Source organism: Acomys minous (assembly GCF_964271855.1).
Source record: "Acomys minous genome assembly, chromosome: 17".
NCBI classification, from domain to species: domain Eukaryota; kingdom Metazoa; phylum Chordata; class Mammalia; order Rodentia; family Muridae; genus Acomys; species Acomys minous.
Window position 1 is genome coordinate 53146160 of NC_140500.1, and position 18166 is coordinate 53164325.

The 18166-nt window shown below is 47.7% G+C and overlaps 1 protein-coding gene and 1 long non-coding RNA gene across 4 annotated transcripts in view; both read left to right on the forward strand.

Moving 5' to 3' along the window:
• The first annotated feature begins 1425 nt into the window (after positions 1-1425).
• Positions 1426-13953, forward strand: LOC311588094. 2 transcript variants are annotated; one of them, XR_014776087.1, is made up of 3 exons: positions 1426-2052; positions 3175-3229; positions 13401-13953. It is a non-coding gene; the product is annotated as an uncharacterized lncRNA (long non-coding RNA). The 2 variants fall into 2 exon arrangements; XR_014776088.1 differs by lacking the exon at positions 13401-13953 and adding an exon at positions 8028-8152.
• A 3142-nt stretch (positions 13954-17095) lies between these two features.
• NUP210 (nucleoporin 210) overlaps positions 17096-18166 on the forward strand; it is a 95538-nt gene continuing 94467 nt past the window's right edge. For both annotated transcript variants that reach the window (XM_084766765.1, XM_084766766.1), the window contains exon 1: positions 17096-17296. In XM_084766765.1, coding sequence (XP_084622891.1) covers positions 17124-17296 — 173 coding nt within the window. In that variant the 5' untranslated portion in view covers positions 17096-17123. The remainder of the gene's footprint in view (positions 17297-18166) is intronic.

Sequence of the window (18166 nt, forward strand, 5' to 3'; positions counted from 1 at the left end):
AGGCTACACAGAGAAACCCTGTCTTGAAAAACAAAACAAAACAAAACAAAATGACTTGGAAAAAAGGCCAGCAGAGGTTTGATGTCATGAGATAAGATCTGAGCAGAGTTTTGGACAGACGAAGATAGCAGCGAGCTTTATTATTCTAGATAAGGAATAACAGAGGCTGGAAAAAGAGGGTGAAATATGATAAAGTGATAAAAGAAAAATTAAAAGCATAAGGAAGGCGATGAGACGCTAAGGAGTTAGAACCACAACGAGGAGCACCAAAATCTGAGCTATTCCTGTCCTGTGGGGTAGCAGGACAGTGGCCTAAGCAGTTGGCCAGAGCCTATGGCTGTCTCTCGTAACTGGGACTTTTCTCAGGCCTTAAGCTTGGATTCCAGCCACCACGCTGGACACCATTTGTAGCCACAGGGTGCCTTCCCATGCCCTAGTTCCCAAAATAATGACCCTGAGACTTTATTATATATGAATAAATGCATAGGCCATAAGATTCGGCTCATTCCCCAACTAACTTTTATTGCGCATTTATTCTATACTATGTGTGCCATGTGGCTGGTTACCTCTCCTCAATTTCATCTTCCTCAGGATTCCAGGGTGAATCTCCTGCCTCTCTCTATCCGAGAATTCAGCTCTCCTGCCAGAACTGCCACCGCTCTATTTCCTGCCTCAGCTGATAGGCCTTCACCTATTCATTGACAAGTGATGGTTCCATAGAGTACACAAGAGATTCTCTCTGCATTTCCCCCTTCCAGTCAAATAAAAGGCTCTTTCTCTTACTTAGGTGAATATAAACAATAAGAACAAATATGAAAACTATCGTGTAAGAATTACATTCACGAGGTTCAGTCCATTTGTATTTGACAACTGTCTTTAAAGTTTTGTACTTAAATCATTTCCTATCTTAGTTCGTATTTATCAACCTAAAAAAAAACATGGATTTAGACATAAAATTATTTTTGTAAAACATTTTCTTAAATCCTAAACATGTAAGCTTAATTGTGGGACTATAACTATCTAGTCTTCCACCCCCATCAGAGACTTGAGAAGGAATAAATACTACCTGAGTGTTCAGGAAGTGCAGTGCAAGAAGCTTCCAATAAAATGGCAGAGGCAGCTGGCTACCTGGACAGTCACCCTAGTTTCTCAGCAATTGTTGGATCATTATCCTAGCTGTCTCGCCCCAAATATTGGACAGACCTTTTGTGAAGCAGGAATTAAGAAGGATTGCCTACGTGGTCTTGGTAAAGCTTGGCAGTTGACTTCCCTGCATCCAGTTTGTCCGTTTGGACATCATACTGTCAGCAGTTGAAGTGAGTGAAGTTTCTTGCCCATTGGCTGGCTTTCCACATCCGAAGCAAACTCCATAAGGAGATTCTTTGATGCCCATCATCTTTGAAATAGAAAGCTCAAGTTTTTTAAAATTTTCATTTGGTTGTTTTCTAAGGTACTACTTGTCTTGCTAAAACCATCTCTGTCACATGTGTGTGTGTGCGTGTGTGTGTACATAGATATATCATATCATATCTGTCCCTCCAGATTGCTACTCAGCTGATAGACAGTGCCCGTGAATCAGGATGCACACTACAAACTACTCCAAATGGCCATGAGCCCTGGACCTTCTGAAGGTGATGTAAATCAGCCCAGCCAATGTGATTGCTCCCTGCCTCTTCAGCTGGGTCAGGGAACAGATGCTTCTGATGAAAGCACTCCCTCCCTCGCCCACCTGAGACCCTACTCCTAGGCCTTTGACTAGCATTTTAGCTTTCTTGGGCCCTGACAAAAGTGTCCTAATTTCAGCTTAGAGCAGTTACAGAAAAGAGTACATTTTTCCCTTATACACAACAAAATGCTGGAGTTTTAGGTCTAAAGGAAACTGGGACCCTGCTGAAAGAGATCATACCTTGCCATCCTGACCACCAGCACTGCTGTTAAGGTAGACATGTCTGCATTGGATATATCACTCTCAGGCCAGGCATGTCACAGTGGACGACTGACCTGGCTGCAGAAAAATGGACTTCCGCCAAGGCCTGATAAGATCCAGTGAAGGTAAGACTGACATGGGTTATAGACCCATAATGTTGTTTTATCTGTTTCCTCCTGCTCTTTCATGGGATATATGCCTAGATCCCCCTTTAAGGGTAAATGCAAACTTGCCATAAATGTCTCACAGCCCCTGGCCACATTGTTCTGCCTTGTGCTGCTGTGACCAACACTGCTATAAATGTGGCTGTATCTCTTAAAGCTCCTGATTTCAGTTTTGGGGAGTATATATTGAGAAGAGATATCTCTGAAGGCTGTGATGATTCTATTTAACGTTTTGAGGAAATCCATACTGTTTTCCAAAATGGCTACACCATTTTCCCACCAGCAGCATACAGAGGATTTGAATTCTCTATGCCCCCACTAAAGGACTTGATGCTGTGTTTCAAGGTTGTCCATTTTGTGGGTGTGAAAGACCCATGCCTCCTGCAGTGCCACCTCTAGGGGTTTTATACCTTGCTGTGGTGGCTACATTGCAACAGGACCAATGTCTCCCCAGTTGCAAGCCAAAGCCCCACAGGCGTCCACTGTCTCACTTGAGCTACCCAGGTGCCCTGAGAGGGTAGAGATACGTCATCAGCACAGCCACCGGCTGGCCAGCTGCCAGATGTGTATCTGAGTCCTTCAGAGGCCTGCTAGCCCAGCTGAGAGCTAGGTGACTGGAACAGAACCCAGCCAGAATCAGCCACACGTGGCCCAGGGCAGAACTTTTCAGCTGACTCAAAGTCATGGACAAGAGTAAATCATTGTGTTGACAGAGTGTCTAGTTATGAAACTCCAGTTCGTTTTCAGTCCCCACAGACAGAGCAGCAGGTAAAACTCTTGCTTACCAGTAGTCTGAGCTGTTCCTTTATTATTATTATTTTAAAGTATCCCTACCATATATGCTTTCTCCTGTGAACAGGCATGGCTCTCACCAACACTGATGTACAGGAGTTCCTTTGTGAGTCGGTGATCTCATTTAACTTCATGAGAAGTTGACAAACAGGTCTTAAAACAGCGCTTGTGTCATTTCAAAAAGCCAACACCACCACTAGATCTTGTCTCTCTGGGTCTTATTACAGAGCTGAGACTGACCTAGAACTCCCTGTGTAGGCTACTCTCAAATTCCTCATCTTCCTGTTTCAGCCTCCGGAGCCCAGGCATGACAGGCGTGTGCCGCTATGCTGTTGTATACGTTTTTGTGAGTCCTATGCTTTACTCTCCTGTGTAAACAAGAGATTACTAGCTTATTCGATGGGTGTAATGTTTAACCTTTAAAAGTATCCTGAATAGTTTCCCAAAGTGCTTTTTACCATCTTTCCTGCCAGCACAGGGTGAGGAGCCCAGTCCCAGCACGTCCTCATCCATAGCAGGTAGGACCAGGCTTTGCCAGTTACATGACTAGATCTGTAATGAACTAAGACAATCAATTCTCCTGTCTCAGGTTCTTGTCTGTCCTCATTCCAAGAACAAATTGGGCTGACTGAGGAGGGAACGGGGAGATGTGTGTGTGTGTGTGTGTGTGTGTGTGTGTGTGTGTGTATGTATTTGTATATATACATATATGTCTATATAGACATACGTATATTTCCACAATAGAATAACAATTTGAATAAGAAAGCAAAAAATCACTTCCTCTTTAAAAACCCACACACATTCTTGAGGTGCTAATTGGCTGGGTTTGTGTGGGAGTTGATAAGTTATAAAATGGGAGTAATCAAAAGAGAGCTGTCAAACACAGAGGGGTAAGAGAAAACCCATCAAAATTTAAGGGTGTCTCAATTAGGTCGACCGCTCTATCCCCTTTTCCTCCTCCCTCCCATGTTATAAGAGAAACTTGAAAAGTTGGGGAAAGCACCTAAAATTTCTGTCTGTTCCCTGCCACCAGCAGGTCTGAACTCGGTTTTATTTAGGTTTTTTGTTTACTTATATTGTTAATTAATTAATCAATTCTTGAGACATGGGACTGGGATTCCAGTTTATAGTCTGTGGGTCAGAGTCCCAGGCTTTGCAGCAGCTCAATTCAGAAGTGGGGACAGTTTGGGGAATGAGCCCTCAGCATGCAGATGCTCTTGCTGTTGTCTCAGTTTACGTGAATGCTCTAGCTACAGTTCTGCAGTCTAGGCAGGCTTGGGGTGCAGGCCACAGGCTCACGGGCATTAGGAATCTAAGCACAAGAGGCCAGGCAGTTTCTTCAACAGCAGTAGCCTGCTGCGGCAAGCCGCCAGCCGCCTTACCTTCCTAAATAGTGTCTGAGGCTGGAAGCTCTAGCTAAGTTATATTATGTGAGAAGAGAGAAGCGTAATTGAGGAGATGCCCCCAAAGGACTGGCCTGTAGACACAAGACCTTAATCCCAGCACTTGGGAGGCCATGACAGGAGGATTTCTGGGAGTTCAAGGTCAGTCTGGTCTATGTTACAAGTTTGACGACAGCCAGAACTTCACACAGAGACCCTGCCTCAAAAAAATAATTTAAAAATTGGCCTGTAGGCAACCCTGTGGGGGCATTTTCTTAATTAGTGATTGATGTGGGAGGGCCCAGCCCACTGTGGGCACTACCACCCCGGGAAGGTGGTCATGGGCTGTATAAGAAAACAGGCTGCAGGTGGGAGGATGGGTCAGTGGTTAAGAGCCACACTGCTCTTCCAGAGGACCTGAGTTCACGTCCTGGCAACCATTACCAGGAGGCTCAGAAACACCAGCAATCCTAGCCTCAGGAGATCTGGTACCCTCCTCTGACCTCTGTGAGTACTACACACACACACACACACACACACACTTAAAATTAAAATACAGTCAAAGAAACAAACAAAAGAGAAAAGGCTGAGCAGGCCACCGGGAGCAAGCCAGTAAGCAGCACTCCTCCATGGCCTCTGTTTCAGTTCCTGCCTTGAGTTCCCACCCCGACTTCTTTTAACGGTGGGCTGTGACGTGGAAGTATTAGTAAAATAAACCCTTTTCCTCACCGAGTTGTTTATTGTCATGGTGTTTTATCACAGTAATGGAAAAATCCTCCTAATATAACCAGGCTGGCCTTGAACTCAGAGGTCCATCTGCCACCTCCTCCTCCTGAGTGATGGGAATAAAGGAGCGCATCAGCACACTGTGTCTCACAATATGCTTTTAGCAGACAATGCTACAACTATGTCATCTAACCATATTGATCCGTCGATTTGAGCCATCTGTTTAAACTGCTGTGCTCTAGTGTCTGCCTTGACTATCATTCCATGCTCTAGTTAGCCGTGCTCTGATCTTGTAGAGAGAGGAAGATTCTTCCAACCTGCTTGTCCTCACCATCTCTGGTAATTAACTGTCCCCCTTGTGTGAACTGTGAGTATGTGCCGCTATTACAGTTGTCCTTTCAGACTGTGTCCTGCGCGCTCAGATCAATTTTTTAAAACAGTCTTGTTGTTGTTCAATTTTCTTGTTTGTGTGTTTGTTGAGACAATATTTCTCTTTGTAGCCTTTGGCTGTCCTGGATTCACTTTGTAGACCAAGCTGGCCTCAAACTCACAGAGATCCGCCTGCCTCTGCCTTCCTGAGTGCTAGGATTACAGGCATCAGCCACCGCCGAGCCCAGCTTTTTTTTTTTTACCATTTTAATGAGACACAGTTCATACATTGTAAAGTTCACCCACTTACAGTATTTCTTAGTAAATTCACAGGGCTGTGCAATAGTGGCCACAGTCTAATTTAGAACATGTTCCTTGCCCCTTAAGCCTGCCACCACGAGCAAACCACGCCCACTCCCACCATCCCCATCCTCTGTGCTTTGGCTCATTCTGGACATTTCTCACCCACCAGTTCCTATGGTAACCATCCCTTCTCAGATTGCTTTCTTTCAGGACTCATCCATGCTGCAGCATGTATCAGAATTTCCATTAAACTTCTTCATAGCGAGGCTTGGTGATGCATGTTCTTAGTCTGAGTACTTGGGAAGCTGAGGCAGGGGGATTCTGAGTTCGGTGCCATCTTGGGCAACATAGCAAGACCCTGTGTCAAATAAGAATTTCTTAACCTATTACCTATTATTTTTTAACTTACTGAACATCTCACTTACTTAAATGTGTGTGTCAGTGTGAACTGTGTTTAATTCTGGATTCAGACCTGATTACCCTAAGAAATTTGGTTGGGATGTGAATTACTGGAGTTTATTCATATTCGCATTTATTGTATGCAGTTCAGGATTTCTCGCCACAATCCTGACAGCAAAAAGCTCTGAAGCCGCAGTCCTGCAATTGTGCAGCACTGTCCCTTGGCAGGGAAAAGTGGCCCGAACCGAGCTGAGTGCCATTGAGTGCAACGACACAAGCTCCTAGGCAGAAAGTCTGATACCCTCCATGTGCAGGAATGGATTCCTTTCCTTGGTTAAATTGAAAAATTTAAAGTCAGGGGGAGTTTGAAAGTCAAGCAAGGCCAAAGCTTATTCAAAGAAGATTTTATTAGAGCTGAAAAGAGAAATCCCAGGGAGGGAGGGAGGGCGGGAGGGCGGGAGGGCAAGCTGTAACGCTTAGCACCTGTTCAGAAGAGGACGAAAGAGGAGGGAAGGAGAAAAGCCATAGCACTTGAGTTAAGCCAGCATGGAAGCCAACCCTTTAGCAGGTTAGCAGCTACATTGGAAGGGGGCTTTATAGGCAGAGTAGGAAAGCCCAAAACACTCCCAAAGGCATACTTGGGCTCTGGCGTCTGAAAGAAATATAAGCAGACAAACCCAGCCCAACTTCATGGTGGCTGGAGGGACCATCCTAAGGGGCAGGAATTCTGGGGAGGAAAATGTGTTATGCCATTTAAAGGATAATTATTCCTCCCTCTTTAGTATGTCTTTTTTTTTTTTCCTTTAGCATGGCTTAAGGCAAGCCTACATTCCTAGGGGCATTCGCTTGGCCAGGAGCATGACCTGTCCAGCTGGATTAATGTGTGTATGGTTTGGGTAGTTTGTCCCATCTGGGCCGGATTTCATCTCCTTGACCAGAAGGAACTAGTTTTCTCTCACTGGACCTTTACTGTTGCTGTGTCAAGACCAGCATGCTGACAGTAGGAAGCTGCCATTGGGAGTAGAAATGTAAAAACAGCACCTCATTGTTCATTTTCTAAACTAAAAAAAGACATGTGTAAGGAAAAGTTCTCCAAATCAGCAGGACCGCTTCACCCTTCATTAGGTTCTCAGCCCCTGGTCTTTGCCTAGAGCTGACCTTTTTCTCTGGTTACTGGCCAGGATAAGAGCATGAACTCTTCTGGGCCAGAGCCATTGGATCCCCCTTGTAAAAACCTTTTACACAGCTAACTGTGTCTTCAGTGGTTTCTTGTTGTTGTTTGTTTGTTTGTTTGTTTTTGTTTTTGTTTCTTTCAAGACAGGGTTTCTTGCGCAGTCCTAGCAAAGACTCACTTTGTAGACCAGGCTGGTCTTGAACTTACAGAGATCGGCCTGCCTTGCTTCCCTGAGCACTGGGATTACAGGCACACACCACTGCGCCCAGCAGTGTTATTTTTGATTTTTAAAAATTAATCAATTTATTCACTTTACGTCCCACTAGTAGCCCCTCCCTCCTTTCCTCCCAGTCCCACCCTCTCCCCTCAATCCTCCTCCCTTATTCCCCAGAAAAGGGGAGACCCTACTCACGCACCCCACCTCAGCAAGTAACATCAGGACTGAGTTCATCCTCTTCCCCTGTGGCCTGGCAAGGCAGTCCCATCAGGGGGGAAGTGATCAAAAAGCAAGCAATAAAGTCCATTTCAGAGACAGCCCCCAACCCCCTACTAGTGGACCCACGAGAAACCTGAGCTGCCTATTGGCCACATCTATATAGAGGACCTAAGTCCAGTCCATGCATGGCCCTTGTTGGTGCTTCAGACTCCACAGGCCCCTCTGGGCCCTGGTTAGTTGGCTCTGTTGCATTTCTCATGGAGCTCTTGTCACCTCTATGTCCTTTTATCCTTCCCCCCACTTTCCCACTAGACTCCCTATGCTTTGCCCAACGTTTGACTCCTTCTCTGGCCAGGAAGAAGACAAGGACATCTTACAGGAAGTCACTGTTCCTATGACAGGAAGTCACCTGTGCAATTACAAGAAGTCTCAGGTGGAGAAGGGGCAAGTTGAAACCTGGGAGACAGACAGAAAAGCTGGCTTCTTCCCTTAGTGAACATAACAGAAAGTATGGAAAAGGAACTGAACTTTCTCTTTCTTAAAAATGTTATTATTTATTTTGGTTTGGTTTGGCTTAGCTTTTTGAGGCAAGGTTTCTCTGTGTAGCCTTGGCTGTCCTGGACTCGCTTTGTAGACCAGGTTGGCCTCGAACTCACAGAGATCCACCTGCCTCTGCCTTCTGAGTACTGGGATTAAAGGTATGCACAACCACTCTTGGCTAAAAATGTGTTATTTATTTATGAGGCTGGAGAGATATCTCAGCAGTTAAGAACACTGGCTGCTCTCCCAGAGGATCCAGGTTCTAGCCTCAGCACCCACATGGCAGCTCATAATCATCTGTAATTCCAGGCTCAGGGAATCTAACTCCCTCTTTTGGCCTCCTCGGGCAGCAGGCATATGTATGGTGCACAGACATACATGCAGGAAAATTGTACATACACATTTAAAAAATAATTAAATTAAAAATTAAAAATTAGAGAGGGATATGGAAAAATGGGGGATGGAAGAACTCAGAGGGATCAGGAGCCCCACAAGGAGACCATCAAGACTGGTGGGTCTGGACTCAGGGGACCCTGCACAAAGTGTTTGTACCAACCAGGACAAGGCATGCAGTGAACCTAGACACCCTGTTCAGATCTAGCTAATGGATAGCACATTCATGATGGTTGTCGGGGGACCAGGGATTGCCTCTGACATGAACTCTAGTGCTGCCTCCTCTTGTTAGGGAGAAAGTGCAGGCACACAGAGGAAGGGGGACGCAGGCTATCTGGATGAGACCTGATAGGCTGAGGTCAGATGGTGGGGGGAGGAGAACCCCCCTGTCAGAGGTCTAGGGGAGAGGAAATAAGGCAGAAGAGGGAGGGAGGATGAGAATGGGAAGATACAAGCAAAGGGATAGTAATCGGCATGTAATACGAATAAACTATAATAAATAAATAAATAAAGTCTAAGTTTGTGGGTGGTGTATGTGTGTATGTCTTCTGCGTGTGCAGGTGTATGTACAGGTGGAGAATAGGAGTCAACATCAGGTTCCTTTCTTTTCTTTTCTTTCTTTCTTTTTTGTTTTTTGTTTTTTGTCTTTCGAGATAGGGTTTCTCTATATGGAGCCCTGACTGTCCTGGACCCACTTTGTAGACCAAGCTGGTCTAGAACTCACAAAGATCTGCCTCCCAAGTGCTGGGATTAAAGGTGTGTGCCACTACCCCTGGCCATTGGGTGTCTTGTTAAATCACTCTCCACCTTATTTGTTCTTACGTGTGTGTGTGTGTGTGTGTGTGTGTGTGTGTGTGTGTGTGTGTGTCCCTGGGTGTGTATTTCTGTGTGTGAATGTGGCTATGCATGTCGCATGGTGCACTGGTGGAGGTCAGTGGACAGCCTGTGGTGGCTCCACTTCCTACCTTGCAGCAGGCTCACTAGGATTTTAGGTACTCACTATTGAATCCAGTTTCACGTGTGTCCTGGGAATTCAAACTCAGGTCCTCATGTTTGTGTATTATTGTTGTTGTTGTTGTCCTGAGACAGGGTCTTTCAAAACTTGCTGTTTTGGCTGGAGTGGCTGGCCAGGGAGCTCCCAGAATCCACCTGTCTCTACCTCCCCAGGGCTAGGAGCCACCATACTCAGCTCTTTTCAAGGTTTTGAGGAGATGAATTCAAGTCTTCATGCATGTAAACAAATATTTTCCTGACAGTTGTCTCCCTAGTCCCCTGACATTCATCTTAATTATGTGTTGCTACAGCTGTGGATGAACCCTTCCTGTCAGGCCTTTGCTACCAGTGTGAACCTTTGCTTGGTGCAGGGCACAGAAACCTTCCACTTTTTCCTTCTACACAGGCCCTCGGTGGGATGGATGACGCCCAGTCCCTCAATGGTGCAGCAGAGGAGTCCACAGATTCCTGGACTGATCTCTCATAGACACATCCAGGAGTCATGTTTGCCCAGCCAGCGGTACAGCCCATAGCTGGTCCACATGCAAAACTTAACTGTCGTAAAACAGCATGTGCACTGCCAAGCACTGGGGCAGTTCTGCAGTGCAAGGGGTAGGTAGGGGAACCTGGGGACTGATTGACAAGACCAGCAGGGAGTCAGCTTTAGAAGCTTCTTTCTCTCCTCTCTCTCTCTCTCTCTCTCTCTCTCTCTCTCACTTTGTAGACCAGGCTCACCTTGAACTCACAGAGATCCTCCTGCCTCTGCCTCCTGAGCGCTGGGATTAAAGGCGTGCGCCACCACACCCAGCTCATCTTCTGTCAATCCACCTCCTCAGACCCAGCAGGTACAGGTGTGTTCCCTCATGCCTGGTTACATGTCTATACTTGTAGAGGGCTCAAGGCTTTATTTCCTTCCTTCCTTTCCTAGTGTGTGTTTTTTGCCTGCTTGTATCTGTCTGTGCACCACATGTGTTCAGGTGCCGGAAGAGGGCACCAGATTCCTAGGTGGTCAAGAGCTGCCATGTGGGTGCTGGGAATTGAATCTGGGTCCTGGACAAGGGCAGCCAGTGCTCTGAACTCCAAGGGCATCGCTCCAGCCCACCGCCTACAATTTCTTACTCTGTAGCCACTACCCTTAAGAAGCTGTTGCTGGAAGCAAATGTCCATTAATCCTGGCAGAGGGTGATGGGGCTAATCAGGTTAAAAACCAACAACCTTCAGTGAGACAGTGCAGTGGGGAAGATGGACCCTCCGGCAGAGCACGTCTGGGCAGCACTGAGAGACAGTGCCTTCCTAATTAAGCACTGCATTGTCTTTAGCATGCACAGTTCCAGAAGGCACTTGGCCAAAGTGAAGGGTTTCCAACACCCGGGTACTTCCTGATTAAAGGGGACTACAAGCCACAAATATACACTGCTAAGTCTTTACTTATTTATTTGTTTATTTTCTAATAGACAGGGTCTTGCCATATATGCCTCCCAGGTGCTGGTATTATAGAGATGTACTACCATACCTGGAACAATCTTAACTTTTAAAATAAATTATATATATATATATATATATATATATATATATATATATATATATGGATTTATGAGATACTTGAACATTTCAGTTCTATGTGTATATTTTGATGTTTTTACACTTACACTTTTATTTGTGTGTGTACATGTATGGGTGTGCGTGTGCCACAACTCAGGTGGAAGTCAGAGCATAGTGTTGGAGGATGGTCTGATGTATTTTGATGCTAATTAATAAAAAGCCATCACACTTGGGCAGGGCAAATGAGATTGGTGTGGCTAAGGTTCCCGGGCTTGGAGAGACAGAGAGAATCTTGGGAAGAAGAGAGTCTGGAGGAAAAAAGAGAGAAAAAGAAGGTCGCACCATCATGAGTTAGGTGGAGGAGAAGCACATGGCTGGCGTGGATGGAGAAGCTGGCCTAGATGAAGAACATTAGCAAGTATTTGGGATCATGGATGGGAGATAACTTGATAGAAATTATTAGAAGCAGATAGCATGGGATTGGGGCAGATATGCCTGCCCCACTATAGGAAGTAGCTAAGGGTATTAATATATGCCCTGCCCCAGGTTAACTAAAGCTATTTTTAAAATATAACAGGTGTCTGTGTCTTGGTTGACTGCTAGCAGGTTGTACTGCCATAATAATAATTATAGGCCTGATAATAAACATTACTAGGTCCTCTTGGTAATTTAACAACAGGAGAGCCTGTGGAAGTCTGTTATCTCCTCCTCCTCCTCCTCTTCTTCTTCTTCTTTCTTCTTCAAGATTTATTTATTTATTATAGGTATACAGTGCTCTGCCTACAAGTACACCTGCAGGCCAGAAGAGGGCACCAGATCACATTATAGATGGTTGTGAGCCACCATGTGGTTGCTGGGAATTGAACTCAGGACCTCTGGAAGAGCAGTCAGTGCTCTTAACCTCTAGGCCATCTCTCCAGCCCCTGTTCTCTCTTCTTATCACACGGATCCTGGAAATTAAACTCAGGTTGTCAGGCTTGGCAGCAGGTATCTACCTGCCCAGTCAACTCTCCCACTTTCTATGTGCATTCACTTATTTAATTTTATTTATTTTCTTTCTTTTTTTATTATAAATATTTATTTATTTACTATCTATACAATGCTCTGCCTGCATTAGGCCTACAGGCCAGAAGAGGGCACCAGATCTTATTATAGATGGCTGTGAGCCACCATGTGGTTCCTGGGAATTGAACTCAGAACCTCTGGAAGAGCAGACAGTGCCCTTAACCACTGAACCATCTTTCCAGCCCTATTTTGTTTTTTTCGAGACAGGGCTTCTCTGTATTATCTTGGCCATCCTAGACTTGCTTTGTAGACTAGGCTGGCCTTGAACTCACAGCAATCCACTTGCCTCGGCCTCCCAAGTGCTGGGATTAAAGGCGTGTGCCACCACACCTGGCACATTTATTTATTTGAACAGGGTCTCCTATGCATCACTGCCTGGCCTAGAACTATGTAGATCAGGCTGGCCCTGAACTCAAAGAGGTCCGCCTGTCTCTGCCTCCCAAGTGCTGGGGTTAAAGGTGTGTGCCACCATGCCTAGCTCTGTGTGTGCATTTTATGACCAATAGATTGCTGTTAATTTTTCAGGAATGACAGCAGGACTGTGGTTATAGCCTATACAGAAGGGGCCCTTGCCTGTTAGATTTACAGTGAAGTCCAGATGGAGTCACCATTGTCTTTATCCTCTGTATCAAAACAGGGAAGTTGCCGCAGGGGTGTGGGGTTGACCCAGGGTTGGGGTGGCCGGCACAGCACTGGACAGTCATGAGGCTTAAGGTCCCCAGGCCTTGTCATACTATTTTGTTACCTATTGTGTCTCCGCTATAAAGTGATTTTTCAAAATTACTGAATTGTTACAAAAAAAAAAGGTATTATATACCCTCCAATATGACAAGACCCCACAGGAAAAGTTAGCTGTGTGAGACTTCTTCCTGTCCTTCAGTGCTCTAAACAAATACCCAGGTTGCTACCATGGCTCTTGGCCCTGGATTGGCGTCCTCCATGCCAAGGCCAGGGCTTTGGCTCTGAGCTCCTGCAGGGATCACTGTCTGGATATCAGGGCATCCCTTTGTTTCCTTTGTTTATTTCATGGCTGCTTCTATTTTGGCAGCTGGTCCTGGTTTTCTATTTAGAGAAGCAGTAGAGCCCACTTCTTAAACAAATAGATGTAAACACTTCCATTCAAAGACACATGGGAAATAACAGTGCAGGTGGTACTCAGATATCGTAAAAAAAAAATTTTTTTTTTTCCTTCTAGGGTGTTAAAGAAGTGACAGAAGTTTGGGAGGAACCGGATGACAAGTTGCAGGAAATATTTTCTTATTTTATTATCAGCTTGACGGAGTGTCCGCACACAATCTGTTTCTCTCCTGTCCCCTGGGATGTGTGCTGGGGGGCCACAGGGCCTGCTCCAGGATACCTTCTGAGACCTTCTCAGATGAAGTGTTTACACCCAGGGAAAAGAGTAGTGGGAGGGAGCTGAGATCTCTGCATAGGAGGCAAGGCTCGTCCCCCATGGGCATCAGACATCACTCCTTACCCTGTCTGTAAATGACCGTAACTCTGGGAAGAGGATGTACAGTGTCAAGGATACATTCCTAGATATTTCCTGATAGTCACTGGTTGTTTGGGGCTAGGAAAATGTCCTGGTTACCCAAGGAACACACAGTCAGCAAGTTGCCCTTTACTGTTTGAATAACAGGGTCTTTATATGTGGCCCACACTAGAAATCAAATCCCTGGGATCATGGGAAGGCATCCACAAGTCCAGATTAAACTATGGCTCTACCTGTCTCCCCCTCTCTCTGTTGATTCATGTAGAGTTTAAGGAAACAGGTACCCTACCTGTTTCTCCATCTGTAACATCTTTCTGTTTGTTTGTTTTTTGAGATAAGGTTTCTCCTTCACTGTCCTGGACTCACTTTGTAGACCAGGCTGTCCTTGAACTCACAGAGATCTGCCTGCCTCTGCCTTCCCCAGTGATGCAATTACAGGTGTGCGCCATCGTGCCTGGCTCCAACTGTAACATCTTATGAAACCAGGGAGTTGCTGGGCATGGTGGTGCTCGCCTTCAATCTTAGCACTTGGGAGGCAGAGGCAGGCGGATTGCTGTGAGTTCAAGGTCAGCCTGGTCTACAAAGTAAGTCTAGGACAGCCAAGGCTACACAGGGAAACCCTGTCTCAAAAAAACCAAAAGACCAAAACAAAACAAAACAAAACGAGTGAGGTCAAGACACTAACATTCCCATCACCCTGAAAGCAGGCATGTTGCCTTTGGCAGTGACGCTCCACCTGTCGTCCCAGCACCCACCACTCCTCTGTTTGCCCTTCCTGTGCTTTGTCATGTCAAGACTACTATATGGGAGGGCCAGCAGGGTGGCTCAGTGGGTACAGGCACTTGCTGCCAGACCTAATAACATCGGTTCCATTTCCAGGGCCCACACACCAGGAGGAGAACTGTGAGTGGATCTCTGGCCTGCATCCACTGGCTGTGGCCGAAGAGGGTGCTAGAGTCCCTGGCACTGGAGTTACAAAGAGGAGTTGTCCTGTGGTTGCTGGGATTTATTCTGAGTTCTCTGAAAGAACAACAAATGCTCGTAACTGCTACCCCATCTCTCCAGCCCCCGTCACCTTAATCTTCTTTTTCCATCCAGTACAGTTCTCTGGCGATTCATCAAAGTTGTTACATATGTCAACAATCCATTCCTTTTTATGGCAGAATAATATTTCTCATTATGAGCATGCCACAGTGCCCTCATCCACCAAAGGACTTCTGCCCTGCATCCAGTTTGGGCTTAACCTATGAATATTCTTACCCACAGGGCTGTGCGAACATCAATTTCTGTTTCTCTGGGATAAATGTGTTAAATAACCAAATGTGTGCACTTAGTCCTGTGCTGGGGCAGGTTGGTGGAGATCGCCCCTTTTCTGAGGAGAAAAGGAGGGGAAAGGGGGAAGAGGGTGGGGGCTGCAATAGGAATGTAACCCTTGCCATGAAGCATCATAATGTCAGTTCCCTCCCCAGACCCATGGTGGAAAGTGAGGACCAGCTCCCATAGGTCCCCGTCTGACTGCTACATGCATTACACGGCAGACAAACACAGAGAGGAAGTAGCTGGTGATTTCTACTTTGTAGGTTCTTTACTCTCTTCATGCTTCTCCACACTTAGTCCACCCTTTCAAACCCTCTCTCAACACTAGGTAGGAGAGAAAGAAGGAGAGATGGAAAAGGAGGTGTCGTTATTGTTAGACTACTTCCGGCTGAGTAGGGGCATCCAGTTCCTTGGGGAAAGTTTAATCTTCTATATTTATATCTGACTACTTGATAACCAGAGGGCTGGAACCAAAGGGCGCTGTGTTCCAAAGACTAAAGTCTCCTTGTGCTCCACCAGGCCGCTTTTATGTACTTTGCTTACCTGTCTGCCATGGGGTGCAGTCACTCTCAGCCTTACAATGCATTCTGTGTGGAAGACACCGGCTGCCCACAGGAAGGACAAGATGACAGAAGACGGATATTTCACTATGAATTTCTTTGAACCTCTTTAATCTTAGCCACCTGATCTCAGTACCTGCTGGAAAGTGAGTCATAAAAGGCTCAGGAGGGAAGCGCTGTGTGTGATCTCCAGCACTGGGGATTAGAAACAACAAAACAAAATCAAGAACACCCAGGAAGACTTTGCACAGACACCCTGGGGCCGACTTCTCCACACTTCCTTGTTTCCTCTAAGAAGCCGGTGGAGCTTTCCCTCCCACAGCGCCTGGTACCAAGCCTGGAAGACATGTCCTCTTCCGGGTAGCTACTCACACATGCAGTCCAGGGTCCTCAGGCCAGGAGGATGCTCTCCACATACTCCTCCTTCTAGCCAAATGTCCCATAACCAAAAGCAACTCGGGAAGGAAAGGGTTTATTTCTTTGGCTTTACTTATCCCAGCCACAGTCCATCCTTGAGGGAAACCAAAGCAGACACTCAAGACTCAGGCAAGGCAGGAATTTCAATGGCCAAGGCCATGGAGGAATGCAACTTATGGGCTTGCTCCTTATGGCTTGCTCCCCGGCTTTCCTGCACACCTCAGAACCGCCCCACCCCCTGCAGAGGTAGCACTGCCCAGTGAGCTGGGCCATCCCTGTATCAATCATCGATCACTAAAATGCCCTATAAACGAGGCCACAGGCCAATCTGATAGAGCATTTTCTCAATTAAGGTTCCTCTCCCCAGAAGACACTAGTTTGTGTCAAGCTGACAAACAAACAAAACCCCCAAACCAATTAGAACAGACCGCAAATGGCGGCCTCTCAGAAACCCAGTGAGGTGTTAAGTGTCCATTCCAGAGGCTTCCTCCTCCAGAAGGCTTCTCCCCAGCCAGCCTGAAGTTCAGTTTCATGTCCTTGTCCGTGGCATCGGCCTGTCTGTCACTCTTACTTCAATCTCGCTATTCTATCTAGTTTCGGGTGAATGCAAGATCACATTGCAGCAGAACTCAGGCTGCTTTCTTTCAGGGCAGTGTTGCACCCTAACTGAGCTTTGGGATGACTCCCTCCGAGCATCTATGGGTTTGGGAGAACCCCGAGACCTCCTTGGCCCCTACGGAAGTGTGGCCTGAAACGAGGGCTCGGTGGGCTCTCCTCGTGGCAACCCTCAAAGTCCTGGGGCGCCTGTCTTAGTGCGATGTCCTGGCTCCACCGCCAGAGGCTCCAGACAAGGCGGAATAAACAACAAGAGCGAGCCGGCTGGAAGGCCGCCACCGGCGACCAGTGACGCGCGCGCGGCAGAACCTGAGGCCACGCTCTTAGGGCTCCAGGGCTGAATAAGCGCGCAAGATTACCCGCGCTCTAAGGGCGCAGCACCGGGGCGCGCTCTCTGCTTCCCCCCGCGCGCCCCGCCCTCCCTGCCCTCGCCCCGCCCCCCGCGGCCACCTGCTGCCCAGCGCGCGCCGGCGGAGGGCGCGGGAGCGCGCGCCGGGGCGCTAGCGAGGCCGGGAGGATGGCGCGGGCCTGGCGGGTGCAGCGGGTGCTCTGGGCGCTGCTGTTGCTGCTGCTGCAGACACTGGGCCTCGCCGCGGCCGCCAAGCTTAACATTCCCAAAGTGCTGCTGCCCTTCACGCGGGCCACGCGCGTGAACTTCACTCTGGAAGCTTCTGAAGGCTGCTACCGCTGGTGAGGCGCGCGTGGGGGCCCCGGCGGGAGGCGGCAGGTGCGCGGGAGGGGGCCTGGGCGGCAGGTGCGCGGCGTGCTCGCTCCAGCCGGCCCCGCGTGACCCCGCGGCGCGCGCTCGTCGCCTGCGCATGGCGCCTGGGCCACTGGTATCTTGGCTGCGCGGGAAGAGGAGGCTCTAGTTGCTGGCTGCTGGGGGAAGCGCCGCACGTGGCCTCAGCCCCCTGCTGTCAGGTCCTTGAGGAGCTCCGGTCCGAACAGCCCGGGCTCTGGAGTCTGTGGGGGATGGGGGCTCACCCCTTGGCGCCTGACTAGTGTGGGAAGCGTGTCTGTGGAGACCTGTGCAAGGCGTCAGTGGGAGACACACCATACCCGTTGGGCCACTTTGGGAGGATCATTAAGTCCTGGATGAAAGCTCTAGGGGTCCACTCAGAAGTGAGAGGCTGGTGGAGTGGCATCTGCTTTGATTGCCTGGCCAGGCTCTGACCCAGCAGAGTGCTGTGGTCCAGCCTTTGGCTAGGCGGATGAGGGGAGAGCTTCTGCTGGATGCAGGCTGAGTAGGGAGGGTGTGACCAGGTCGCACCCCTGACCCACACCCTAACCTCACTAGTGATAAAAGTGTAAGTGCTTACTCCCTCCCATCCCTCAGGCAACAGTTAACAGTCGGCCTCAAGGATGTGTTGAGGCTAGATGTGTGTGTGTGTGTGTGTGTGTGTTCTTTCTATATGATGTCCAGAGCTCTGCCTGTATTCAGTTACAAGTATTCTGAAACCTATTTGTTCTAAAAGTCGGCTTCACAAGGGTGGCATTGCACCCTTGTAATTCCAGCACTGGGGAGGCTGAGGCAGGGGGATCGACTGTTTGAGGTCAGTC